Source organism: Carcharodon carcharias, chromosome 10, assembly GCF_017639515.1.
Source record: "Carcharodon carcharias isolate sCarCar2 chromosome 10, sCarCar2.pri, whole genome shotgun sequence".
Classification (NCBI taxonomy): Eukaryota; Metazoa; Chordata; class Chondrichthyes; order Lamniformes; family Lamnidae; genus Carcharodon; species Carcharodon carcharias.
This window is the reverse complement of record NC_054476.1, coordinates 158,462,422-158,489,990: the sequence shown is the minus strand read 5'-3', so window position 1 is coordinate 158,489,990 and position 27,569 is coordinate 158,462,422. Positions and strand designations below refer to the sequence as shown.

The 27,569-nt window shown below is 50.3% G+C and overlaps 1 protein-coding gene across 1 annotated transcript in view; it reads left to right on the top strand.

The window, feature by feature from the left end:
• The first annotated feature begins 930 nt into the window (after positions 1 to 930).
• The window catches only part of LOC121282907 (nuclear pore membrane glycoprotein 210-like), a 235,299-nt gene continuing 208,660 nt past the window's right edge, over positions 931 to 27,569 (top strand). Inside the window, exons 1-3 of the mRNA XM_041196717.1 lie at positions 931 to 1,085; positions 15,408 to 15,544; positions 16,199 to 16,330. Of these exons, the coding sequence (XP_041052651.1) occupies positions 931 to 1,085; positions 15,408 to 15,544; positions 16,199 to 16,330 (424 nt within the window). The remainder of the gene's footprint in view (positions 1,086 to 15,407; positions 15,545 to 16,198; positions 16,331 to 27,569) is intronic.

The following is a 27,569-nucleotide window of genomic DNA, read 5'->3' as shown; positions in this document are numbered from 1 at the left end:
ATTGTATAAAATAGTTTGGGTCCGTTCAACCACCAGATTTAACAACAAATTCTATCTACCTAACTCACACATTCACAAGAGCCTGGAATTTCTATCCGAAAATTGAGAGACAACCCCTTATGTTCATATTATTTACCTTCCCACACAATTGTAACATGATTAATGAAGGGTTCGTGACAACACAAAGCTTGTAGGTTAGGGAGCGAGCTGAGCCCCAGAATCACTTTTAATCCTTTTCAAATATAATTTGCAGTGCAGTAACAGGCCATTCAGCCCAACTGCAAACGGGTCTCCCTCCCACCCCATCCAACTTTATCAGCTTTACCTCATTCTTTTCTCCCTCATATACTTACCTAGATTGAAGTTTAGATTGATCAGAGACTAACACTGGCAATTGGTTCAATCCTTGCAGTTTGATCGCGCGTTGGGAGACGCAGAAAAAAAAACAAACGTCCCATTTTTTTCTTCTCTCACCGTCACCACCACCACCCGCCCCCCCCCCCCCCCCCCCCCCCACCACGATTCTCTGGCGCCAGGGCATGTGGGCACTTTCCTCATCCCAGCCAGCAGGGGAGCGCTGCGTCGGGAAGACTGGCGGAAGCACGTGACCTTTTCCCGCGTGCGGCCAGTTTGAAGACCCCGCGCGCTCGAGGTGTCGTTCGATTCCTGTCGTCGGTTCCAGGCCTTCTTCACTTGTCAATCACCCCCCCTCCCGGCTGCCAACCTGCCCGCCCGCCAACAACCGACCAGCTTCAACGGAAGCCCTTCTCGGTTGAAAGTTGTCCACCTCTGCCCCCGATCGCGAACCCCAAATCATATTTATTTTATTATTTTTTTAAAAATAAAACCCCACACTTGAGTTGCTATCGTTTTATTGGGCCCGCGCTCTCTCTCTCTCTCTCTCTCTCTCCCCCCCCACCCCGGGTTGCCATGGCGACATCCCTCTGGGCCCGGCTTCTGCACCTTGCCGTCCTTTTCCGTTATTCCACCGGGGCCAAGCTGAACGTCCCCAAGGTCCTGCTGCCTTACTCCGCAGCCGTGAAGGTGAATTTTACCCTGGAGGCCGACGAAGGGTGTTACGGATGGTGAGCGGTTTCTGAGTTGTCTTTTCAGCAGGAGGAGGAGGGAGGAAGGGGCGTGGGGGTGGGGGGGACGTCGCCTTCCTGCAAACGCTTCATGGCCTGAGCCGGGGAGGGGGAAACCAGAGCCCAATGACAGTACCCCCCCTCCCCCCGGAGTGCTTTGGTCAACTCCACCACATTGTGCCATGTGCTCCCATGTCTGTAGGTGCTGTTTTCTGAAGACATTTTAAAGCCTTGTGTACACGAACTAATGGAAAATGGGATATTTTTACGTTCACTTTGATTGTAAATCGCTTTTCCCGTTCGCAAAAGGACAAGTAGGTGGCTCTATTCATTGGGCACGGCCCCTCAGCTCAACATTTTTGGATTCCCTCCCCCTCTCCCCCCTTTCACCCCCCCCCCCTTCCTCCCCCCCTTCCTCCCCCTCTTCCTCCTTCCTCCCCCTTCCTCCTTCCTTCCTCCCTCCTTCCTTCCTTCCTAAAGATGCTGCTTCTTCAAACCAACCTCCTTCACCAAGCTTTTCCTCATCTGGCCTAACATCTCCTTAGGTGGCTTCTGTGTGGGATTTTTGTTGGATAAGCCATCCCTGCGAAGCACTTTGGGACGTTTTATTACCTGGAAGGTGCTGTGTAGATGTAAAACTGTTGTTCGCTGACGGGTCCAGTCTTTTCATGGCATTTCGGAGCTGCCAGCTGCTTGGGAGCACGGGGGTGCTTTTTGGAGGTTAGGTTTCTGCAAGCGCAACCGAGAGAAGTTGTGGCCGTGTTCAGAACTGTAATTGGTCTTAAAAAGGAGTTGAGATACTGAGATAAATTGCAGACTGGCCAAAATAAGCGTTTCACCGATAAAATAAGCCTGGGTTGAACTAGGACACGATTGAAACAAAGCGAAAGACAATGATGCACACGGGTGTCGACATTGTAGCTGAGCTAACTTTATTGATAACACATTTTCCTAACATGAATACATTTCCACAGTAACTGAATCCTATCAAGACAAGTTCCAACATGTGCTATCTGACCTTCAAACCCCAGCTCAGGTGACCCCCTATCTAGTAGCATACCGTATAGTGTCTAATACTGGAGTCCACTACTACAATCAACAATTATCATGACATTTCCCTTTTTAAAAATAAACTTTTATACAGCTCAAGTACACAAAGTTTTTTTAATCTATTCTTTCTCATTCTGTTTTGATCAGTCTATTTTGTCTTTTACTCATCTCTGTATCTGGTTTTTTCACAATTCTTCCATTGGATGTCCTGAATGGTGACAGGCGATTTTGAAGGACAAAGGGGCCGTCTCCAGCTCTGTGTCACTATCACCCCTTGGATGGTTTTCAGGATTCAGGCTTTGTCTGGATATTTGGGGGAGACCATGGCGTAGTGGTATTGTCGCTGGACAAGTAATGCTCTGGGGGCATGGGTTTGAATCCTGCCACTGCTGTCCTTTTCTGCTCTGGCCTATATGCAACTCCAGACCTACAGCAATGTGGTTGACACTTAAAAAATGCCCTCTGAAAGGCAGTTGGAGATAGGCAGTAAATGCTAGCCTAGCCAAAGACACCCACATCCCGTGATTGAATTTTTTAAAAGTTTGTTGCTTCACTTTGTGCATTATGGTTTTTTGATCTTCAACTACACTTGCTGGTTCAGAGCAGGGTTGTGTTTCATTTGTTTTCTGTAAGAATTTCCAGTTTCTCCTGTACTGTTGTCCGTTTTGAGTCTGCACTATGTAAGACCTTGGTTGTCCTGTGACAACAGCAGGGTTCCAGATCCCTTCATGCTGAATCCTCACTCTCCCATGTTTAGAGGTCAGGTGCCTCAATCAAAGTACTGTTTCTGCTAACGCTGTCTCAGTTTGAGCAGGTCCTGCATGCTGTAGCTCACTAGCAGTGGAAGTAACAGTTGGGGTGCAGTTGAAAGCTTAGTTCTTAGTCTTCTCCTCATCAGGAGCTGTGCTGCAGATCATCCAATACCCTATAATGGAGTAGTCCTGAAATTCAGCAGAGCCAGGTAGGGATCTCTTCTGTTTGCCTTTGCCGCCTTCAACAGGTGTTTTAAGATATGTATGGTACGTTCCACCATTCCATTGGATTGTGGATATTTGGGACTTGATGTAGTGTGGCAGTGGAAGCGTTTTAGGCCAAACACAATTGCCAGCATTTCTTTCGCTATTTGGGCAAAACGCTGCTGTGTTTGAATCATTGACTTTGAAGCGTATGCCTTTTGTGCCTCATTTTGCAAGAGGACAGCTCCCAGACCAGTCTTTGAAGCGTCCATTGAGATCCTGACCAGCTGACTGACACCATAATACTTTAATACTGGTGCCTGGTCAGTGTTCTCTTCAGACTGGTTAAAGCTTCCAGGTAATTTTGTTCCCAGTGCCTTTCCACATCATTTTATAGAAGTTCTCTGAGAGGTGCTGTCAGGCCTGACACGTTCGTAATGTATTTCCCAAGATAGGTCACCATTCCCAAAAACCTCTCTGAGTTCTCCTTACGTTCTGGGGGTGGCATGTTAATGAATGCTTCGATTTTACTCAGGCCGGCTTCAGTCCCTCACTTGTTAGCACATGACCCAGGTACTTGATTTCATGAAGACCTGTTTTGCACTTTTCCTTCTTCAACTTGAAGTTCCTTTCTTTAGCTCTGGCCAGCACCTGTCTCATTCTGTGGTCGTGTTCTTCTCATGAGATTCCCCAGGCCAGCACATCGTTGATATAGATTGCCACGCCCTCTAATCATTCAAACAGCTGCTTTACTGTTCTGTGGAGCGCCTCCAGAGCTGAATTAATACCAAAAGTTAAGCGTAAAAACCTGTATCACCCGTATAAGTGTGCTGAAGGTACAGAGATAGGAGCTGCGTTCATCCAGCTTGACCTGCCAGAAGCCTGAACTTGCATCCAAGACTGAATAGTATTTAGCATCAGCCAACTTACACATGATCTCTTCTACAACAAAAACAAAAATAGCTGGAAAAACTCAGCAGGTCTGGCAGCATCTGCGAAGAGGAATACAGTTAATGTTTCGAGTCCATATGGCTCTTCATCAGAACTAAGGAAATAGAGAAATGAGGTGAAATATAAGCTGGTTGAGGGGGGTGGGACAGGTACAGCTGGATAGAGGGCCAGTAATAGGTGGAGGCAAAGAAGAGATTGTCATAGACAAAAGGACAAAATGGTGTTGACGGTGGTGATATTATCTATGGAACGTGCTAATGGTGACATTAAGGGTAGAAAGCAGGACAAGCAAGTGACAGATAGCTCTTGTGAGGGTGGGATGGGGTGGGGGGAAGGGATCGAAATGGGCTAAAAGGTGGAGATAAAACAATAGATCAAAATAAATTTGAAAATAGGTGGGAAAAGAAAAATATATTTAAAAAATTATAAATAATTGGAAAAAGGGGGATCGGAAAGGGGTGGGGATGGAGGAGAGAGTTCATGATCTGAAGTTGTTGAACACGATGTTGAGTCCGGAAGGCTGTAAAGTGCCAATTCGGAAGATGAGTTGCTGCTCCTCCAGTTTGCGTTGAGCTTCACTGGAACATAGCAGCAGGCCAATGTCGGACTTGTGGGCATGAGAGCAGCGTGGTGTGTTGAAATGGCAAGCAACACAGAGGCCTGGGTCATGCTTGCGGACAGACTGAAGGTGTTCCACAAAGTGGTCACTCAGTCTGCGTTTGGTCTCCCCAATGTAGAGGAGACCGCATCGGGAGCAGCGAATGCAGTAGACTAAATTGAGGGAAGTGCAAGTGAAGTGCTGCTTCACTTGAAAGGAGTGTTTGGGCCCTTGGATGGTGAGGAGGGGGGAAAGTAAAGGGGCAGGTGTTGCACCTTCTCCGGTTGCATGGGATGGTGCAGTGGGAGGGGGTTGAGGTGTAGGGGGTGATGGAGGAGTGGACCAGGGTATCCCGGAGGGAACGATCCCTGCGGAAAGCTGCCAGGCGGGTGAAGGGAAGATGTGTTTGGGGTGGCATCATGCTGGAGTTGGTGGAAATGGTGGAGGATGATCCTTTGAACGCGGAGGCTGGTGGGGTGATAAGTGAGGACAAGGGGGACCCTATCATGGTTCTAGGAGGGAAGAAGGAAGACATGTCAGAGGAACTGTTTTGGAAAGTGGCATCATCAGAACAGATGCGACGGAGGCGAAGGAACTGAGAGAATGCGATGGAGTCCTGACAGGAAGCAGGGTGTGAGGAGCTGTTGTGACTTTTCTCATCTTATCACATGAGCTCTTCTACTGTGGGCAGCTAGTAATGCTCTCTATGTGCTAATATAAAAGCAAAATATTGCAGATGCTGGAAATCTGAAACAAAAATAGCTGGAAAAGCTCAGCAGGCCTGACAGCATTGGCGGAGAGGAATACAGTTAACGTTTCGAGTCCGTATGACTCTTATGTTCTGATGAGTCATGTGGACGTGAAACGTTAACTGTATTCCTCTCTGCAGATGCTGTCAGACCTGCTCTCTTTGTACTGCCTGGTTTAGGTCTCTGAAATCCAGACAGACTCTTAGATTCCCAATTGATTTTTCTGCAATTACAATTGGATTAACCCACTTTGCCGGTTCTTCAGTTTTCTTGATGTGAAGTTTCTCTATTCTGTCCAACTCTGCTTTCAGTCAGCCTCTCAGCATTGCTGGTATTTTCCTGGGCGGGTGTATCTTGGGTGTCACAGTTTCATCAGTCCTGATGGTATGTTCTCCTTTTGGGCAACCAAACCTCTGGAACACATCTTTATACTCACTCAGTATGTCATCAGTAATGGCAGTCATTATTCCCTTGATTAGCTTCAGATTTTCACAAGCTTTGATTTCAGGAATGGGTTTTGCATAGGTTTTCACCACTATGAATGGAAGAACTTACGACTGTTTTTTGTAAAACAAAAACAGAATTACCTGGAAAAACTCAGCAGGTCTTGCAGCATCGGCAGAGAAGAAAAGAGTTGACGTTTCGAATCCTCATGACCCTTCAACAGAACTGAGTGAATCTTAGGAAAAGGGTGAAATATAAGCTGGTTTAAGGCCGGGAGCGGGGGGGAGAGAAGTGGGGAGGGTGGTGTGGTTGTAGGGACAAGCAAGCAGTGATAGGAGCAGATAATCAAAAGATATTACAGACAAAAGAACACAAGCATTGAAGGTGGTGATATTATCTAAACGAATGCACTAATTAAGAATGGATGGTAGGGCACTCAAGGTACAGCTCTAGTGGGGGTGGGGTGGAAAGGCTAGCAGGACATAAAAGATTTAAAAATAATGGAAATAGGTGGGAAAAGAAAAATCTATATAAATTATTGAAAAAAACAAAAGGAAGGGGGAAGAAACAGAAAGGGGGTGGGGATGGAGGAGGGAGTTCAAGATCTAAAGTTGTTGAATTCAATATTCAGTCCGGAAGGCTGTAAAGTGCCTAGTCGGAAGATGAGGTGCTGTTCCTCCAGTTTGCGTTGGGCTTCACTGGAACAATGCAGCAAGCCAAGGACAGACATGTGGGCAAGAGAGCAGGGTGGAGTGTTAAAATGGCAAGCGACAGGGAGGTTTGGGTCATTCTTGCGGACCACAGGTGTTCTGCAAAGCGGTCGCCCAGTTTACGTTTGGTCTCTCCAATGTAGAGGAGACTGCATTGGGAGCAACGAATGCAGTAGACTAAGTTGGGGGAAATGCAAGTGAAATGCTGCTTCACTTGAAAGGAGTGTTTGGGCCCTTGGCTGGTGAGGAGAGAGAAAGTGAAGGGGCAGGTGTTGCATCTTTTGTGTGGGCATAGGGAGGTGCCATAGGTGGGGGTTGAGGAGTAGGGAGTGATGGAGGAGTGGACGAGGGTGTCCCGGAGGGAAAATCCCTACAGAATGCCGATAAGGGGGCTGAAGGGAAGATGTGTTTGGTGGTGGCATCATGCTGGAGTTGGCGGAAATGGCGGAGGATGATCCTTTGAATGCGGAGGCTGGTGGGGTGATAAGTGAGGACAAGGGGGACCCTATCATGTTTCTGGGAGGGAGGAGAAGGCATGAGGGCAGATGCACGGGAGATGGGCCGGACACGGTTGAGGGCCCTGTCAACCACCGTGGTTGGAAACCTCGGTTAAGGAAGAAGGAGGACATGTCAGAGGAACTGTTTTTGAAGGTAGCATCATCAGAACAGATGCGACGGAGTCGAAGGAACTAAGAAAATGGAATGGAGTCCTTACAGGAAGCGGGGTGTGAGGAGCTGTAGTCGAGGTAGCTGTGGGAGTTGGTAGGCTTGCAATGGATATTGGTGGACAGTCTATCACCAGAGATTGAGACAGAGAGGTCAAGGAAGGGAAGGGAAGTGTCAGAGATGGACCACGTGAAAATGATAGAGGGTTGGAGATTGGAAGCAAAATTAATAAATTTTTCCAAGTCTCGACAAGAGCATGAAGCAGCACTGAAGTAATCATCGATGTACCGGAGAAAGAGTTGTGGAAGGGGGCCGGAGTAGGACTGGAACAAGGAATGTTCCACATACATAAAGAGACAGGCATAGCTGGGGCCCATGCGGGTACCCATAGCCACACCTTTTATTTGGAGGAACTGAGAGGAGTTGAAGGAGAAATTGTTCAGTGTGAGAACAAGAACTGTTTTTTGTAGTTCTGTAAGTGTGCTTTTGCCTTCTACTGCAATTTTTTTCACCTGTATAAGTAGACTGCTTCACTTTTCTTTTAGTTAGATGTTTTTCTTTGCCTATCTTACGATTCAGGCTTATGGGAATGACATTTGCTTGTATACCTGTGTCAAGCTTGAAATTTACCATCATGTTGGCATTTTTTAAATGAACCTTCCACTTTGGAAATTGTTGTTATTGTACCAATGAAAAGTTTAGTTTCAGTGTCTGTGTTATCATCTGCAATCATGTGCACTTTCTTCGATTTACATATCCTTGTAATGTGTTTTAGTTTATCACAATTCTTACACTGCTTTCTGTAGGCTGGACAACTATGTGGTAAATACTCTGTTCCGCGTCGGCTGCATTTAAATGTTTTAATAGCAGTTTTGTTCCTTTTACCTTCAGGCTGTCTATTTGTCCTTTCCCAGGGCTGTTTCTGTTTAACTGCATCTAACTGCTTGACCATGTGTAGCTTATCGTCATCTGTTTAATCTGGCATTATGTTGTCTCTGCCACTCTGCAGATATTTATTGCTTTCTCTGACGTGAGACCAACTTCTCAAAAGTCGTTCTCTCAGAGTTATTTGAGACCTCGCAAATTATTCTATCTTGGATGAGTGATTTTTTCAAGCTCTCCAAATTCTCAGCTCAGTTATGTACTGACGAATGTTATCACTGCCTTGTGTGCACATAAAAAGTCGGTATCTTTCATACATGATGTTGTTCTTAGGGTTGCAATAGGCTTTGAGCTTTTCCATTATTTCTTTCAAACCATTTCATTTCTCATCACTTTCAAACAAGAGTGTGTTTATAGACTTCTAGGGCCGCATCCCCTGCTACATGAAGAAAGATGGAAGACTACCCAAGGGTCTTTTTTATCACTGCCTGTCGCTGTGAGGTACAGTTCAAATTGCTGCTGTAACCACCTCCAGTTTTTGGTGAGATTTCCCTCCAAACTGACCTCTGGTGGTGGTTTCAGAATCTTCATTCTTGCATTTAGTTTACTTCTGACACCATGCCTTATTTTTTGTTTCAGTGATGCACACAGGCTGTCGACAGTGTAACTGAGCTAACTTTATTGATAACACATTTTCTAACAAACATTTCTACATTACCTGAATTAGCGAGAATGCATGCAGGGCCAACAGGTTCCCGCAAAGGTGAAGGGCGGGACCAACAAACCCAGAGAACCCTGGATGTGGAGGAATGTACAGGATTGGATAAGGAAAAAAAGGGGAAGCTTGTGTTAGATACTGAGGGCTCAAAACAGTGGAAGCTGTAGAGGAATATATAAAGTGCAGGGGGTTACTTAAAAAAAGAAATTAGAAGAGGGGGCATGAGAAAACACTGGCAATCTGCCTGAGGAGCCGGAAAGTATAGGTGAGGTTTTAAAGGAGTACTTTGCAAATGTATTCACTATAGAGAAGGATGATATAGGTATAGAAATCAGGGAGGGGACTGTCATATAGTTGAGCAAATTAGCATTGAGAGGGAGGAGGTTTTAGCAGGCTTAAAAGTAGGTAAATACCCAGGCTCAGATGAGATGTATCCCAAGCTGCTGTAGGAGGCAAGGGAGGAGATTGCAGGGGCTCTGACATTAATTTTCAAATCCTCTCTGGCTGCAGGAGAGATGCCAGAGGACTGGAGGACAGCTAATGTATCATTATTCAAGAAGGGTGATGGGGATAAACCAGGGAACTATAGGCCAGTGAGTCTAATATCAGTGGTAGGGAAACTTTTGGGAAAAAATTCTGAGGGACTGAATTAATCTCCACTTGGCGAGGCAAAGATTGATCAAGGAAAGTGGGCATGGCTTTGTCAAGGGAAGATCATGTATAACAAATTTGATTGAATTTTTCAAAGAGGTGACGAGATGTGTAGATGGCTACACTGTAGGAAGGATGTGATTGTACTGGAGAGGGTGCTGAGGAGATTCGCCAGGATGTTGCCTGGGCTGCAGTGTTTCAACTATGAAGAAAGATTAGATAGGCTGGGATTGTTTTCCTTAGAGCAGAGAAGGCTGAGGGAGGACCTGATTGAGTATACAAAATTATGAGGGGCTTAGATAGGGTCAATCAGAAGAAACATTTTTGCTCTTAGTGAAGGGGTCAATAACCAGGGGGCTTAAATGTAAGGGGCAGGAGGTTTAGAGGGGATTTGAGGAAATCTTTTTTTCACCCAGAGAGTGGGGAGTATCTAGAACTCTGCCTGAAAGGGTGGTAGAGGTGTGAACCCTCACAATATTTAAGAAATATTTAGATGAACAATTGAAATGCCATAGCATACAAGGCTACAGGCCAAGTGTTGGAAAATTGAATTAGAGTACATAGGGGCATGATGACCGGTGTGGACATGATGGGCCAAAGGGCCTCTTTCTGTGCTGTAAAATTCTATGACTCTATCAAGTCAGGTTGCAGCATATGCTATCTGACCTTCAAATCCCAGGTCAGGTGACCCCCTACTTAATATTGGAGTCCACTATCACAATCGACTATTACCATGACTATGATCACATGATGTTAGAATAAACTCTCAAATTTTATAAGCACATTTTCAAGTTGCGTTTTAATAGGCACAAACCTATACAAAGAGTAAAATCTAAAAATGGTGGAAATTTCATCCACATTGGTAAAGGGAAATAATGTGTCAAGTGCAGCTCTAGTAAAGGAATCACACCAGAAACAGCAATTTTCCTTCCCTCTTTCAGTTGCTGAGCATTTGTTTTTGTTTCTTTTTCCAACATTTGCATGAAATCTCACCTTTCTCCAGACTTGGGTTGGCCCCAGAATTTGCATTTACATTACAATTTTATAGTTGCTGTAAAGCAAACCACTTTGCATGCACTTTAAAGTTTTATCATAAATGCAGTGAAAGATTAAAAAAATAACTTCAGTCTCTGCTTTTTGTGCTGAAATTGGAAGAGGACTGAAAGAAATAGTACAGTTGCTCTCTTGAAGAATCAAATGTTTCTCTGTCTGTTAAATAACACATGTATCTTTATTTGAAATCACAAGTCATTGGTCTAATTCGGTTGTCTTCTTTGGGACTAATTTTCAACTGAAAGCTGAATAGTTCTCAAGCTTTTGCCAAGTAGAAGACTTACTGGTATTAATTGCCCTGGGTGGTGAACTCCCTCATGATAATCGGTTCTGAGTTTGCCTTTTATCAATGTAAGATCTTGTCCTGTAACATTAAACTTTGCTACAGGTTCATCTTTTCTGCTCAATTTATAAAGATCATTAAATATAGATTTTATTATCATTCTAAGATCCCTGTTTTTATTACATTTTTACTGTTTAAAAAGTAAGTAAGTTAGTGGGGTAAAAACTTCTCACCAACGTTCTTTAGAGTAAAATCAATTTAAGGAGTGCTTATTTTGAATATTGTTAAAATGCAAGAAAACAAGCAAGGACTTAAAACAAAATGATCATCCACAACTATTTATTGACTAATGGCTTCATGGGAAAAAAATAAAAATACCTGGAAAAACTCAGCAGGTCTGAGTTTTATGGGGTGGTGGTAGGACAGGTAGCCCACCACCACCACCGCCGCCCCCCCCAAAACCAGCTTATATTTCACCTCTTTTCTATTTTCACTTAGTTCTGTTGAAGAGTCATATGGACTCAACTTTAACTGTGTTCCTCTCCGCAGATGCTGCCAGACCAACGGAGTTTTTCCAGGTATTTTTATTTTTGTTTTGGATTTCCAGTAGCTGCAGTTTTTTGCTTTTATCTTAATGACTTCATGGGTTTCACCATCAGACTCTCTCTTAGTATCCAGATGAACCTATTACCAATTGTGGCTTTATCTACTTACTTGTCACAATGATATTATTACAAATTGTACTGCATATTAAGCACTGGGGAAAAGTTGGGGTATTGTTTTTAAGCAGTATGGTGGTGCGCAATCTTAGTCTTTAGGGGAGCTCTGAAATAAAAACAGAAAATACTGGAAAATCCCAGCAGTCCTGGCAGCACCCATGGAGAGAGAAACAGTTAATGTTCAAGTCCATATGATTTTTCTTCTGAACTCTGAAGAAGAGTCATATGGACTCAAAATGTTAACTCTGTTTCACTCCACAGATACTCGCAGACTTGTTGAGTTTTTCCAGCATTTTCTGTTTTTATTTCAGATTTCCAAAATCCACAGAATTTTGTTTTTGTTTTAGGAGAGCTCTACTGTGGTAACTGCATCAGCCAGCACGTTCAGATGGTTGTTAAGTAGCCATTCATGCCTCATTTGAACACAGCTTTTGTTTCTACTATACCCATTACCAGCCTGCTTGGCTGTTGCTTTATGAAATGTTATTTTAATCTAATCTTCTCTCACCTGCCCTCTACCCTATCACAGAGCTTCCCTTTTGTTCCCCCGCGCACTGCCCGCCCCCCCGCCCCACAACCCCCTTTCTGGCTTAAAAAGTCTTACGTTTCTACCCATCTTCAGTTCTGATGAATGATCACCTTGACCTGAAACATTGGGCAGAATTTGGCCCTTGATGGGCCGGCCCCACCAGCTCAGCAGCGGGCGGAGAGCCGATCGCCGCCGCCAAAATGGGCCCCACCGCCATTTTGAACGGGTGGGCCAATTAAGGCCTGCCTAGCAGGCCACCCGACGGGAAGCACTATGCGCTTCCTGTGCGGGGGTGGGGGTTCCCCAACTGTCAGTGTGCGCTCTTTCATGCATGCGTGCGAAAGAGCGCACAGCCCCCTGAGACTAAGTGCTGTCTCAGGAAGAGCACTGAAAGTTTTATGAACTTAAAAAATAAAAAAATTATTAACATGTCCCCCTCATGTGACATCGTCTCACGAAATGGGACATGTTAATAAATATCACGTAAATTTTATTAAAGTTTTTTTAAAACAGACATGAAACCTCATTCCGCCCGTGGATGAGGTTTCATGTTTTTTCAGAAGCCTGCCGGGACTCCTGGCCTGCCCGCCAGCCTTAAGGTTGGATGGGCAGGGCCTTTAATTGGCTTAATTATCCTGTCAATGGCCTCAATTGGTCATTGACAGGTTGGCGGGCGGACAGCTGACTTCGCAGTCTGCCCGCCTTCCTGAATATTTAAATGGGGCCGGATGATATCGGGGGTTCCCCCCAACGTCATCCCGCTTCGGTGAGTGGGCCCCAACCCCAACTAGCTGACGGAAAAATTCTGGCCATTAACTCTGTTTCTCTCCACAAATACCCCTGACATGCTGAGTATTTCCCGCATTTTTGTTTTTATTTCAGCTAGTACACTTGTTCTTTTGGCATAAGAATGAAAAACTGATGATTGCTGCAGTATCAAGAATATAGTCCTTACAGCAATAACATAAGATGGTCCAGGACGCCTTATAAACAATCCCAGTTGCACAACCTTCAAGTTCTCCCTTGTCAAAAACTGAATCCATGGACCTGTGCTTATTGCATCCATGATGCTAGCAAAGCATTTACAGCTCACAGTGTAGATGCACAAGCATTTTGGATTTTTTTTTTTGGTAAGGAGACAATGAGAAATTAAAATTTTATTTCCTGAACTTTGGAAACAAATAGGTATCTATCAATTCACCAGTCCAAAACAGTAACTTATCAATGGAAATTTGTAAAAATGTCTTTAATGATCCCTCTCCATGTAATGTTTTATGTACCTCTATTATGTCCTCTTCCATTCAGCTATTTTCAAAGCTGACATTACAGGTTTTCTTTCTACTCCTCAAATAACCTCCTGGGAGTGTGACTGGCAAGGTTGTTATTTATTACCCATCCCTAGTTGCCCTGAACTGAATGACTTGCCAGACCAATTCTTTTTTTAAAATTCATCTTATGGGATGCGAGCGTTGTTGCCAAAGCCAGCATTTGTTTCCCATCCCTAATCGCCCTTGAGAAGGGGTAATGATCCTACAGTGTATGTGGTACAGGTACACACACAGTGCAGTTAAGAAGGGAGTTCCAGGGTTTTGATCTCATGACATTGAAGGAATGGCAAAATAGATCCAAGTCAGCATGGTGTGTGGCTTAGAGGGCAACTTGCAGATGGTGGTGTTCCATTTGTCTGCTGCTCTGGTCTTCCTTAGGTGGTAAAGATCACAGTTCCCCCTCATATCCCCCTGCATCACTTGCCCAAAACCTTAAATCTGTGTGCCTAGCATTGTACCCCCAGCTAATGGGAACAGACTTTCTTTGTCTACTTTATCTAAAAATGTTATTATCTTGTATACTTCTATCAAGTCTCTCCTCAACCTCCTTTTCTGCAAGAAGAACGACCCCAGCTTCTCATATTTATAACTAACTTCATCCCTGGAATCATTCTGATATATCTCCTTTGTACCCTCTCAAGGATCTTCATATTTTTCCTAAAGTGTGGTGACCAGAACTGGACAAATACTCTGGTTGTGGTGCAATCAAGGCTTTATACAGGTTCAGCCTGACTTCCCTGCTTTTGCACTTGATACCTTATGCTGGGCATTACATGTCATTCATATGTCTGACGCTACCCGAAGCAACCGCTGTACTTGGAACTCCAGCCGCAGCAGGAAACTTATTGGAGGACAGCGGAAACAAAGCATCTCTGAAGAGGTCAAACATACCTGCCAGCGACTCCTTTGAGTTGGTTGTGACCGACCAAAATGGAGAAGGTTCATGCGGGGAAGAACTGAGCACATCGAGAGACTTCATTGGCAACAGGCAGAAACTAAGTCGAGACATTGGAGAGCGTGTACGAACCTCCAAATAACTCATCTATCTGATCTTTCAACCATCACCCGCCCTGCATGTGGCAGTCTGCAGATTGCGTTTTGGACTTGACAGCCAACTAAGAACCCATCAAACTGGAGTGGAAGCAAGTCATCCTTGATCCTGTGGGACTGCCTAAAAAAGAGAAAACTCAATACCTCTATGAAGCCCATGATCCCATATCCTTCTCTAACTACTCTTTCAATATGTCCTATCACCTTCAAAGATCAATACACATGGATCCCTTGAGTAAGTTTAGCTAAAATCACCTTTTGTTCCAACCTTCCTCTTTACTCTAGTAACCTGAGCGCACAATTTGGCATGAAGCTTTAATGCAATACTGATGGATTGCCATACTGGTGGAAGTGCCATTTTTCAGATGAGATGTTAAACTAAAGCCCTTTGGCCCTGTCGGATGGACTTCAAAGATCCCATTTGCAGATCTTGTAGAGAAAAGTGTGTACCTCACATTTTTGAAGTATGATGCCCTACCCTATTGATGCATGCTGGACACAGCACTTACAATTATATCATTTAATATAGTTAAATCCTAAATATGGACATACTTTTTATATAAGGTGGGGTTAAACTTGGGCCTAAAGTGGCCATGCATAATCAAAATTAGGAGAATACATCATAAAAATCAAAATAACCAAAATATCAACTGCTTAAATTCTTACAACATACTTAAAATAGTTGCACTTTTATCTGATAGTGTAATTCCATTGCTTAGAAGGTTTGGTCCAGATAAATGCCGCCTTAGTGCTAATTACAGTTAGGGTATTTATTAAATGATTAAATTCTTATTCAAACTTAAAGTGCAGCATTCATTCTATTTTAAGTGAGATAAATTTTGAATTTGTGCTAAAGTTCACATTGCCTGATTAAAAGCTGCAACTCAATCATTAGGTCTTGCAGTTGATACATATAGTATATTAAATGCAGCTAAATAATTTATTGTAGTGTGAAAGACCTACATAATTCTTTTTCATGTTACAGGTTTTCAACACGACCAGATGTAGCAACTATTGGACCTATATATCAGAATGATACTGAATGTTCCAATACAGCATTGATATCTGTTCGCTCAACTCAGCCTACTCGCCTCACCAGCATAATCATTGCTGAGGAAACAGGTATATTTCATAGTATTATTAGTTTGATTAGTTTAAGGACTGGCAGGAATTTGAAAATACAACTGGAAAGATTGCAGTGCAGTACAGTATAACATTTAGTATTTGAAGGAATGGGCTTTTAAAATCCCCCAGTCATAAAATCTGTAGTACCAGCAGATGTTCCAGTATATTGTAGTTGGTGAAATACCAATTATCTGCTCTGTGTGCACTATTGGCTTGTTGTAGGCCTTTGATTTAATGGGTGCTATAAGCAGGAAAGAAAGCATGAAATGACAATAACAAATAATGGGATTCCTGAGGGTGCAAACGTTTTCCTTTGAGCTTTTAAAATCGACAGATGTTGGTTGTCAATTCTTATTATTTTGGGAAGTAGAGTCAAACTGAGGCAACTTTACATTCTCAAAAAAAATTGTATTTGGTGCTAAATGGTACCTTTACTGGGTTCGAAAATTTTTGTGCCTCTCAAGCAGCAGGCAACAAGTCATTTTTGTACCTTATTGGCCTGAGATGGGGCGTGATGCTACGAGGCAAGTGAAACTGAAAAATATTTATTTTCATGTATAAATAAATTATGGAGCTCATTGTTTAAATGGAATAGTGATTTTAAATTTGGAGAGTTCTGCAAGGCAATAATGCACTTTCTTTTCGTTTCAGTCACAGGGCAAGTGTTACGCTGTGATGTCATGGTTGATATTATAAATCAAATTGAAATTGTATCAACAACACGAGAGCTGTATGTGGATGATTCTCTTTTAAAATTAACAGTCAGAGCCTTGGATGAGGAAGGTATGAACTGTACTTCATAATATCCTTTTGACATGCGTTTATCACATCTATAACTATGCACTTTCTTTATTTTAAAATTTACATATCTGATGTGGAGAACATGAAAGTCACAATCTTACATAATTACATAGAGCCTACAGCATAGAAACAAACTCTTAGGCCCAACTGGTCTGTGCCATGTTTATGCTCCGCACAAGCCAATTCCTACCCCTCTTTGTTTAGCCCTGTCAGTATTCTTTAATTCCTTTCTTCCTCATCTACTTACCGAGGTTCCCCTTATTATCTTTTGAGCACATCTGTTAACTGCAATAGCACTAAAGCTAACAAGAGGGGCACGCTTTGTTATGAACAAATATTGCATTAGTGTTTACTATAATAAGGTTACACTGCATTCCTTTATGTGGTCATTGTTTTGATGCACACATCAAAACAGACTCTGAGAAGGATGCACCATCATGGCTAACTTAGGAAGTTAAGGATGGAATAAAATTGAAAGAAAAGTTGTGTAATTTTGAAAAGATTATTGGTAATTCAGAAAATTGGGAAGATTGTAGCAACCAGCAAAGGATAACTGAAAATAATAGGGGGAGAAATTAGAGTACGAGAGAAAACCAGCAAGAAATATAAGTTCAAAGACTTAGCAGTATAATGTCTTTATTGAACTGAATGCAAGATGACTCCCCCAGCCCTGTGCCTCATGATGGAGGTCACATGACTACGGCAAACCAGATGAGACAAAATATAATAGAAGTATATAAAAAACAAAGAGTAGCAAAAGTGAGCGTTAATCCCGAAGAGGGTGATACTGGGGAATTAATTATGGGAAACAAGGAAATGACAGAGACTTTGAACAAGTATTTTGTCTTCGTGGTAGAAGACATAAAAAGCATCCCAAGAATAGTAGAAAATTGAGAGGCAAAAGGGAGGAAGGAACTTAAAGCAATCATGATCATTAGAGAAAAAGTACTGGGAAAACTAATGGGACTAAAGGCTGATAAGTCCCCTACACCTGATGGTCTGCATCCTAGGACCATAAAAAAGGTGTCTGCAGGGATAGTGGAAGCATTGATTGTAATCTTCCAAACTTCCTTAAATTCTGTGAAGGCCCAAGCAGATTAGAAGGCTGCAAATGTAACATCTCTTCAAGAAAATGGGGAGACAGAAAGCAAAAAAACTATAGGCCAGTTAGTCTAACATCTGTCATTGGGAAACTCTAGAATCCATTGTTAAGAAAGCTAGCCATTTAGAAAACAATAATACAATCAGGCAGAGTCAGCAAGATTTTGTGAAAGAGAAATTGTTTGACAAATTTATTCCAGATTCTTTAAGGATGTAACAAGCAGGGTGGATAAAGGGGTACTAGCAGATGTAATGCAGGCTTGTCCAGCGTTTTTGCGTGGGGGCCACATTTCCATTTTCCTCTCACTCAAAGGGCCGATGAGCAGATTTTGCAAAGATACAAGAATTTAAAAAAAGAGTTGAGTATGAAGAAAAGAAACAACTAGCTGAGCAAAAATAAAGCAATGTCAAAACAATAAATTGATAATTTAAAAAAAGAGTAATTAATAAAAATGACCACTTGAGTGCAGGAGGGTGAGAGTATGTGTTTGTTTGGCTCACTTCCGGTCTCGAGGTGTTTACTCATTCATCCTCACCCACTGAGAGTGGGTGTTGTTGGGTGAGGGTGACAGAGCCATGAGACTGGGAGTGAGACGTGTGCGCTCTCTCTCTCTCTCCCCATCTCTCTCTGTGTCTCCCTCCCCTCTCTCTCTCTCCATCTCTCCTCCCCTCTCTCTCCGCCTCACTCTTTCTCTCTCCGCCTCTCTCTGTGCCGTCTCTCCTTTCCCTCTCCGTCTCTCCTTCTCCGTCTCTCCTTCTCCGTCTCTCCTTCTCCGTCTCTCCCTCTCCGTCTCTCCCTCTCCGTCTCTCCCTCTCCGTCTCTCCCTCTCCGTCTCTCCCTCTCCGTCTCTCCCTCTCCGTCTCTCCCTCTCCGTCTCTCCCTCTCCGTCTCTCCCTCTCCGTCTCTCCCTCTCCGTCTCTCCCTCTCCGTCTCTCCCTCTCCGTCTCTCCCTCTCCGTCTCTCCCTCTCCGTCTCTCCCTCTCCGTCTCTCCCTCTCCGTCTCTCCCTCTCCGTCCGTCTCTCCCTCTCCGTCCGTCTCTCCCTCTCCGTCCGTCTCTCCCTCTCCGTCCGTCTCTCCCTCTCCGTCCGTCTCTCCCTCTCCGTCCGTCTCTCCCTCTCCGTCCGTCTCTCCCTCTCCCCGTCTGTCTCTCCCTCTCCCCGTCTGTCTCTCCCTCTCCCCGTCTGTCTCTCCCTCTCTCTCTCCGTCTGTCTCCCCCTCTCTCTCTCCGTCTGTCTCCCCCTCTCTCTCCGTCTGTCTCCCCCTCTCTCTCTCCGTCTGTCTCCCCCTCTCTCTCTCCGTCTGTCTCCCCCTCTCTCTCTCCGTCTGTCTCCCCCTCTCTCTCTCCGTCTGTCTCCCCCTCTCTCTCTCCGTCTGTCTCCCCCTCTCTCTCTCCGTCTGTCTCCCCCTCTCTCTCTCCGTCTGTCTCCCCCTCTCTCTCTCCGTCTGTCTCCCCCTCTCTCTCTCCGTCTGTCTCCCCTTCTTTCTCTCCGTCTGTCTCCCCCTCTCTCTCTCCGTCTGTCTCCCCCTCTCTCTCTCCGTCTGTCTCCCCCTCTCTCTCTCCGTCTGTCTCCCCCTCTCTCTCTCCGTCTGTCTCCCCCTCTCTCTCTCCGTCTGTCTCCCCCTCTCTCTCTCCGTCTGTCTCCCCCTCTCTCTCTCCGTCTGTCTCCCCCTCTCTCTCTCCGTCTCTCTCCCCCTCTCTCTCTCCGTCTCTCTCCCCCTCTCTCTCTCCGTCTCTCTCCCCCTCTCTCTCTCCGTCTCTCTCCCCCTCTCTCTCTCCGTCTCTCTCCCCCTCTCTCTCTCCGTCTGTCTCCCCCTCTCTCTCTCCGTCAGTCTCCCCCTCTCTCTCTCCGTCAGTCTCCCCCTCTCTCTCTCCGTCTGTCTCCCCCTCTCTCTCTCCGTCTGTCTCCCCCTCTCTCTCTCCGTCTGTCTCCCCCTCTCTCTCTCCGTCTGTCTCCCCCTCTCTCTCTCCGTCTGTCTCCCCCTCTCTCTCTCCGTCTGTCTCCCCCTCTCTCTCTCCGTCTGTCTCCCCCTCTCTCTCTCCGTCTGTCTCCCCCTCTCTCTCTCCGTCTGTCTCCCCCTCTCTCTCTCCGTCTGTCTCCCCCTCTCTCTCTCCGTCTGTCTCCCCCTCTCTCTCTCCGTCTGTCTCCCCCTCTCTCTCTCCGTCTGTCTCCCCCTCTCTCTCTCCGTCTGTCTCCCCCTCTCTCTCTCCGTCTGTCTCCCCCTCTCTCTCTCCGTCTGTCTCCCCCTCTCTCTCTCCGTCTGTCTCCCCCTCTCTCTCTCCGTCTGTCTCCCCCTCTCTCTCTCCGTCTGTCTCCCCCTCTCTCTCTCCGTCTGTCTCCCCCTCTCTCTCTCCGTCTGTCTCCCCCTCTCTCTCTCCGTCTGTCTCCCCCTCTCTCTCTCCGTCTGTCTCCCCCTCTCTCTCTCCGTCTGTCTCCCCCTCTCTCTCTCCGTCTGTCTCCCCCTCTCTCTCTCCGTCTGTCTCCCCCTCTCTCTCTCCGTCTGTCTCCCCCTCTCTCTCTCCGTCTGTCTCCCCCTCTCTCTCTCCGTCTGTCTCCCCCTCTCTCTCTCCGTCTGTCTCCCCCTCTCTCTCTCCGTCTGTCTCCCCCTCTCTCTCTCCGTCTGTCTCCCCCTCTCTCTCTCCGTCTGTCTCCCCCTCTCTCTCTCCGTCTGTCTCCCCCTCTCTCTCTCCGTCTGTCTCCCCCTCTCTCTCTCCGTCTGTCTCCCCCTCTCTCTCTCCGTCTGTCTCCCCCTCTCTCTCTCCGTCTGTCTCCCCCTCTCTCTCTCCGTCTGTCTCCCCCTCTCTCTCTCCGTCTGTCTCCCCCTCTCTCTCTCCGTCTGTCTCCCCCTCTCTCTCTCCGTCTGTCTCCCCCTCTCTCTCTCTCCGTCTCTCACTCTCTCTCTCTCTCCGTCTCTCACTCTCTCTCTCTCTCTCTCTCTCCGTCTCTCTCTCTCTCTCTCTCTCTCTCCGTCTCTCTCTCTCTCTCTCTATCTCCGTCTCTCTCTCTCTCTTTCCGCCTCTCTCTCTCTCCGCTCTCTCTCCCCTTTCTCTCCCTCTCCCTGTCTTTCTCCCCCTCTCTCTCCGTCTGTCTCCCCCTCTCTCTCCGTCTGTCTCCCCCTCTCTCTCCGTCTGTCTCCCCCTCTCTCTCTCTCCGTCTCTCACTCTCTCTCTCTCTCCGTCTCTCACTCTCTCTCTCTCTCTCTCTCTCCGTCTCTCTCTCTCTCTCTCTCTCTCCGTCTCTCTCTCTCTCTCTCTCTCTCCGTCTCTCTCTCTCTCTCTCTATCTCCGTCTCTCTCTCTCTCTTTCCGCCTCTCTCTCTCTCCGCTCTCTCTCCCCTTTCTCTCCCTCTCCCTGTCTTTCTCCCCCTCTCTCTCCGTCTGTCTCCCCCTCTCTCTCCGTCTGTCTCCCCCTCTCTCTCCGTCTGTCTCCCCCTCTCTCTCCGTCTGTCTCCCCCTCTCTCTCCGTCTGTCTCCCCCTCTCTCTCCGTCTGTCTCCCCCTCTCTCTCCGTCTGTCTCCCCCTCTCTCTCCGTCTGATTCCCCCCCCTCTCTCCGTCTGTCTCCCCCCCTCTCTCCGTCTGTCTCCCCCCCTCTCTCCGTCTGTCTCCCCCCCTCTCTCCGTCTGTCTCCCCCCCTCTCTCCGTCTGTCTCCCCCCCTCTCTCCGTCTGTCTCCCCCCCTCTCTCCGTCTGTCTCCCCCCCTCTCTCCGTCTGTCTCCCCCCCTCTCTCCGTCTGTCTCCCCCTCTCTCTCCGACTGTCTCCCCCTCTCTCTCTCCGTCTGTCTCCCCCTCTCTCTCTCCGTCTGTCTCCCCCTCTCTCTCTCCGTCTGTCTCCCCCTCTCTCTCCGTCTGTCTCCCCCTCTCTCTCCGTCTGTCTCCCCCTCTCTCTCTCCGTCTGTCACCCCCTCTCTCTCTCCGTCTGTCACCCCCTCTCTCTCTCCGTCTGTCTCCCCCTCTCTCTCTCCGTCTGTCTCCCCCTCTCTCTCCGTCTGTCTCCCCCTCTCTCTCTCCGTCTGTCTCCCCCTCTCTCTCTCCGTCTGTCTCCCCCTCTCTCTCTCCGTCTGTCTCCCCCTCTCTCTCTCCGTCTGTCTCCCCCTCTCTCTCTCCGTCTGTCTCCCCCTCTCTCTCTCCGTCTGTCTCCCCCTCTCTCTCTCCGTCTGTCTCCCCCTCTCTCTCTCCGTCTGTCTCCCCCTCTCTCTCTCCGTCTGTCTCCCCCTCTCTCTCTCCGTCTGTCTCCCCCTCTCTCTCTCCGTCTGTCTCCCCCTCTCTCTCTCCGTCTGTCTCCCCCTCTCTCTCTCCGTCTGTCTCCCCCTCTCTCTCTCCGTCTGTCTCCCCCTCTCTCTCTCCGTCTGTCTCCCCCTCTCTCTCTCCGTCTGTCTCCCCCTCTCTCTCTCCGTCTGTCTCCCCCTCTCTCTCTCCGTCTGTCTCCCCCTCTCTCTCTCCGTCTGTCTCCCCCTCTCTCTCTCCGTCTGTCTCCCCCTCTCTCTCTCCGTCTGTCTCCCCCTCTCTCTCTCCGTCTGTCTCCCCCTCTCTCTCTCCGTCTGTCTCCCCCTCTCTCTCTCCGTCTGTCTCCCCCTCTCTCTCTCCGTCTGTCTCCCCCTCTCTCTCTCCGTCTGTCTCCCCCTCTCTCTCTCCGTCTGTCTCCCCCTCCCTCTCTCCGTCTGTCTCCCCCTCCCTCTCTCCGTCTGTCTCCCCCTCCCTCTCTCCGTCTGTCTCCCCCTCTCTCTCTCCGTCTGTCTCCCCCTCTCTCTCTCCGTCTGTCTCCCCCTCTCTCTCTCCGTCTGTCTCCCCCTCTCTCTCTCCGTCTGTCTCCCCCTCTCTCTCTCCGTCTGTCTCCCCCTCTCTCTCTCCGTCTGTCTCCCCCTCTCTCTCTCCGTCTGTCTCCCCCTCTCTCTCTCCGTCTGTCTCCCCCTCTCTCTCTCCGTCTGTCTCCCCCTCTCTCTCTCCGTCTGTCTCCCCCTCTCTCTCTCCGTCTGTCTCCCCCTCTCTCTCTCCGTCTGTCTCCCCCTCTCTCTCTCCGTCTGTCTCCCCCTCTCTCTCTCCGTCTGTCTCCCCCTCTCTCTCTCCGTCTGTCTCCCCCTCTCTCTCTCCGTCTGTCTCCCCCTCTCTCTCTCCGTCTGTCTCCCCCTCTCTCTCTCCGTCTGTCTCCCCCTCTCTCTCTCCGTCTGTCTCCCCCTCTCTCTCTCCGTCTCTCACTCTCTCTCTCTCTCTCTCTCTCCGTCTCTCTCTCTCTCTCTCTCTCTCCGTCTCTCTCTCTCTCTTTCCGCCTCTCTCTCTCTCCGCTCTCTCTCCCCTTTCTCTCCCTCTCCCTGTCTTTCTCCCCCTCTCTCTCCGTCTGTCTCCCCCTCTCTCTCCGTCTGTCTCCCCCTCTCTCTCCGTCTGTCTCCCCCTCTCTCTCCGTCTGTCTCCCCCTCTCTCTCCGTCTGTCTCCCCCTCTCTCTCCGTCTGTCTCCCCCTCTCTCTCCGTCTGTCTCCCCCTCTCTCTCCGTCTGTCTCCCCCTCTCTCTCCGTCTGTCTCCCCCTCTCTCTCCGTCTGTCTCCCCCTCTCTCTCCGTCTGTCTCCCCCTCTCTCTCCGTCTGTCTCCCCCTCTCTCTCCGTCTGTCTCCCCCTCTCTCTCCGTCTGTCTCCCCCTCTCTCTCCGTCTGTCTCCCCCTCTCTCTCCGTCTGTCTCCCCCTCTCTCTCCGTCTGTCTCCCCCTCTCTCTCCGTCTGTCTCCCCTTCTCTCTCCGTCTGTCTCCCCCTCTCTCTCCGTCTGTCTCCCCCTCTCTCTCCGTCTGTCTCCCCCTCTCTCTCCGTCTGTCTCCCCCTCTCTCTCCGTCTGTCTCCCCCTCTCTCTCCGTCTGTCTCCCCCTCTCTCTCCGTCTGTCTCCCCCTCTCTCTCCGTCTGTCTCCCCCTCTCTCTCCGTCTGTCTCCCCCTCTCTCTCCGTCTGTCTCCCCCTCTCTCTCCGTCTGTCTCCCCCTCTCTCTCCGTCTGTCTCCCCCTCTCTCTCCGTCTGTCTCCCCCTCTCTCTCCGTCTGTCTCCCCCTCTCTCTCCGTCTGTCTCCCCCTCTCTCTCCGTCTGTCTCCCCCTCTCTCTCCGTCTGTCTCCCCCTCTCTCTCCGTCTGTCTCCCCCTCTCTCTCCGTCTGTCTCCCCCTCTCTCTCCGTCTGTCTCCCCCTCTCTCTCCGGCTGTCTCCCCCTCTCTCTCCGGCTGTCTCCCCCTCTCTCTCCGGCTGTCTCCCCCTCTCTCTCCGGCTGTCTCCCCCTCTCTCTCCGGCTGTCTCCCCCTCTCTCTCCGGCTGTCTCCCCCTCTCTCTCCGGCTGTCTCCCCCTCTCTCTCCGGCTGTCTCCCCCTCTCTCTCCGGCTGTCTCCCCCTCTCTCTCCGGCTGTCTCCCCCTCTCTCTCCGGCTGTCTCCCCCTCTCTCTCCGGCTGTCTCCCCCTCTCTCTCCGGCTGTCTCCCCCTCTCTCTCCGGCTGTCTCCCCCTCTCTCTCCGGCTGTCTCCCCCTCTCTCTCCGGCTGTCTCCCCCTCTCTCTCCGGCTGTCTCCCCCTCTCTCTCCGGCTGTCTCCCCCTCTCTCTCCGGCTGTCTCCCCCTCTCTCTCCGGCTGTCTCCCCCTCTCTCTCCGGCTGTCTCCCCCTCTCTCTCCGGCTGTCTCCCCCTCTCTCTCCGGCTGTCTCCCCCTCTCTCTCCGGCTGTCTCCCCCTCTCTCTCCGGCTGTCTCCCCCCTCTCTCTCCGGCTGTCTCCCCCTCTCTCTCCGGCTGTCTCCCCCTCTCTCTCCGGCTGTCTCCCCCTCTCTCTCCGGCTGTCTCCCCCTCTCTCTCCGGCTGTCTCCCCCTCTCTCTCCGGCTGTCTCCCCCTCTCTCTCCGGCTGTCTCCCCCTCTCTCTCCGGCTGTCTCCCCCTCTCTCTCCGGCTGTCTCCCCCTCTCTCTCCGGCTGTCTCCCCCTCTCTCTCCGGCTGTCTCCCCCTCTCTCTCCGGCTGTCTCCCCCTCTCTCTCCGGCTGTCTCCCCCTCTCTCTCCGGCTGTCTCCCCCTCTCTCTCCGGCTGTCTCCCCCTCTCTCTCCGGCTGTCTCCCCCTCTCTCTCCGGCTGTCTCCCCCTCTCTCTCCGGCTGTCTCCCCCTCTCTCTCCGGCTGTCTCCCCCTCTCTCTCCGGCTGTCTCCCCCTCTCTCTCCGGCTGTCTCCCCCTCTCTCTCCGGCTGTCTCCCCCTCTCTCTCCGGCTGTCTCCCCCTCTCTCTCCGGCTGTCTCCCCCTCTCTCTCCGGCTGACTCCCCCTCTCTCTCCGGCTGTCTCCCCCTCTCTCTCCGGCTGTCTCCCCCTCTCTCTCCGGCTGTCTCCCCCTCTCTCTCCGGCTGTCTCCCCCTCTCTCTCCGGCTGTCTCCCCCTCTCTCTCCGGCTGTCTCCCCCTCTCTCTCCGGCTGTCTCCCCCTCTCTCTCCGGCTGTCTCCCCCTCTCTCTCCGGCTGTCTCCCCCTCTCTCTCCGGCTGTCTCCCCCTCTCTCTCCGGCTGTCTCCCCCTCTCTCTCCGGCTGTCTCCCCCTCTCTCTCCGTCTGTCTCCCCCTCTCTCTCCGTCTGTCTCCCCCTCTCTCTCCGTCTGTCTCCCCCTCTCTCTCCGTCTGTCTCCCCCTCTCTCTCCGTCTGTCTCCCCCTCTCTCTCCGTCTGTCTCCCCCTCTCTCTCTCCGTCTCTCACTCTCTCTCTCTCTCTCTCTCTCTCCGTCTCTCTCTCTCTCTCTCTCTCTCCGTCTCTCTCTCTCTCTTTCCGCCTCTCTCTCTCTCCGCTCTCTCTCCCCTTTCTCTCCCTCTCCCTGTCTTTCTCCCCCTCTCTCTCCGTCTGTCTCCCCCTCTCTCTCCGTCTGTCTCCCCCTCTCTCTCCGTCTGTCTCCCCCTCTCTCTCCGTCTGTCTCCCCCTCTCTCTCCGTCTGTCTCCCCCTCTCTCTCCGTCTGTCTCCCCCTCTCTCTCCGTCTGTCTCCCCCTCTCTCTCCGTCTGTCTCCCCCTCTCTCTCCGTCTGTCTCCCCCTCTCTCTCCGTCTGTCTCCCCCTCTCTCTCCGTCTGTCTCCCCCTCTCTCTCCGTCTGTCTCCCCCTCTCTCTCCGTCTGTCTCCCCCTCTCTCTCCGTCTGTCTCCCCCTCTCTCTCCGTCTGTCTCCCCCTCTCTCTCCGTCTGTCTCCCCCTCTCTCTCCGTCTGTCTCCCCCTCTCTCTCCGTCTGTCTCCCCCTCTCTCTCCGTCTGTCTCCCCCTCTCTCTCCGTCTGTCTCCCCCTCTCTCTCCGTCTGTCTCCCCCTCTCTCTCCGTCTGTCTCCCCCTCTCTCTCCGTCTGTCTCCCCCTCTCTCTCCGGCTGTCTCCCCCTCTCTCTCCGGCTGTCTCCCCCTCTCTCTCCGGCTGTCTCCCCCTCTCTCTCCGGCTGTCTCCCCCTCTCTCTCCGGCTGTCTCCCCCCTCTCTCTCCGGCTGTCTCCCCCTCTCTCTCCGGCTGTCTCCCCCTCTCTCTCCGGCTGTCTCCCCCTCTCTCTCCGGCTGTCTCCCCCTCTCTCTCCGGCTGTCTCCCCCTCTCTCTCCGGCTGTCTCCCCCTCTCTCTCCGGCTGTCTCCCCCTCTCTCTCCGGCTGTCTCCCCCTCTCTCTCCGGCTGTCTCCCCCTCTCTCTCCGGCTGTCTCCCCCTCTCTCTCCGGCTGTCTCCCCCTCTCTCTCCGGCTGTCTCCCCCTCTCTCTCCGGCTGTCTCCCCCTCTCTCTCCGGCTGTCTCCCCCTCTCTCTCCGGCTGTCTCCCCCTCTCTCTCCGGCTGTCTCCCCCTCTCTCTCCGGCTGTCTCCCCCTCTCTCTCCGGCTGTCTCCCCCTCTCTCTCCGGCTGTCTCCCCCTCTCTCTCCGGCTGTCTCCCCCTCTCTCTCCGGCTGTCTCCCCCTCTCTCTCCGGCTGTCTCCCCCTCTCTCTCCGGCTGTCTCCCCCTCTCTCTCCGGCTGTCTCCCCCTCTCTCTCCGGCTGTCTCCCCCTCTCTCTCCGGCTGTCTCCCCCTCTCTCTCCGGCTGTCTCCCCCTCTCTCTCCGGCTGTCTCCCCCTCTCTCTCCGGCTGTCTCCCCCTCTCTCTCCGGCTGTCTCCCCCTCTCTCTCCGGCTGTCTCCCCCTCTCTCTCCGGCTGTCTCCCCCTCTCTCTCCGGCTGTCTCCCCCTCTCTCTCCGGCTGTCTCCCCCTCTCTCTCCGGCTGTCTCCCCCTCTCTCTCCGGCTGTCTCCCCCTCTCTCTCCGGCTGTCTCCCCCTCTCTCTCCGGCTGTCTCCCCCTCTCTCTCCGGCTGTCTCCCCCTCTCTCTCCGGCTGTCTCCCCCTCTCTCTCCGGCTGTCTCCCCCTCTCTCTCCGGCTGTCTCCCCCTCTCTCTCCGGCTGTCTCCCCCTCTCTCTCCGGCTGTCTCCCCCTCTCTCTCCGGCTGTCTCCCCCTCTCTCTCCGGCTGTCTCCCCCTCTCTCTCCGGCTGTCTCCCCCTCTCTCTCCGGCTGTCTCCCCCTCTCTCTCCGGCTGTCTCCCCCTCTCTCTCCGGCTGTCTCCCCCTCTCTCTCCGGCTGTCTCCCCCTCTCTCTCCGGCTGTCTCCCCCTCTCTCTCCGGCTGACTCCCCCTCTCTCTCCGGCTGACTCCCCCTCTCTCTCCGGCTGTCTCCCCCTCTCTCTCCGGCTGTCTCCCCCTCTCTCTCCGGCTGTCTCCCCCTCTCTCTCCGGCTGTCTCCCCCTCTCTCTCCGGCTGTCTCCCCCTCTCTCTCCGGCTGTCTCCCCCTCTCTCTCCGGCTGTCTCCCCCTCTCTCTCCGGCTGTCTCCCCCTCTCTCTCCGGCTGTCTCCCCCTCTCTCTCCGTCTGTCTCCCCCTCTCTCTCCGTCTGTCTCCCCCTCTCTCTCCGTCTGTCTCCCCCTCTCTCTCCGTCTGTCTCCCCTCTCTCTCCGTCTGTCTCCCCTCTCTCTCTCCGTCTCTCACTCTCTCTCTCTCACTCTCTCTCTCTCTCTCTCTCTCTCCGTCTCTCTCTCTCTCTCTCTCTCCGTCTCTCTCTCTCTCTTTCCGCCTCTCTCTCTCTCCGCTCTCTCTCCCCTTTCTCTCCCTCTCCCTGTCTTTCTCCCCCTCTCTCTCCGTCTGTCTCCCCCTCTCTCTCCGTCTGTCTCCCC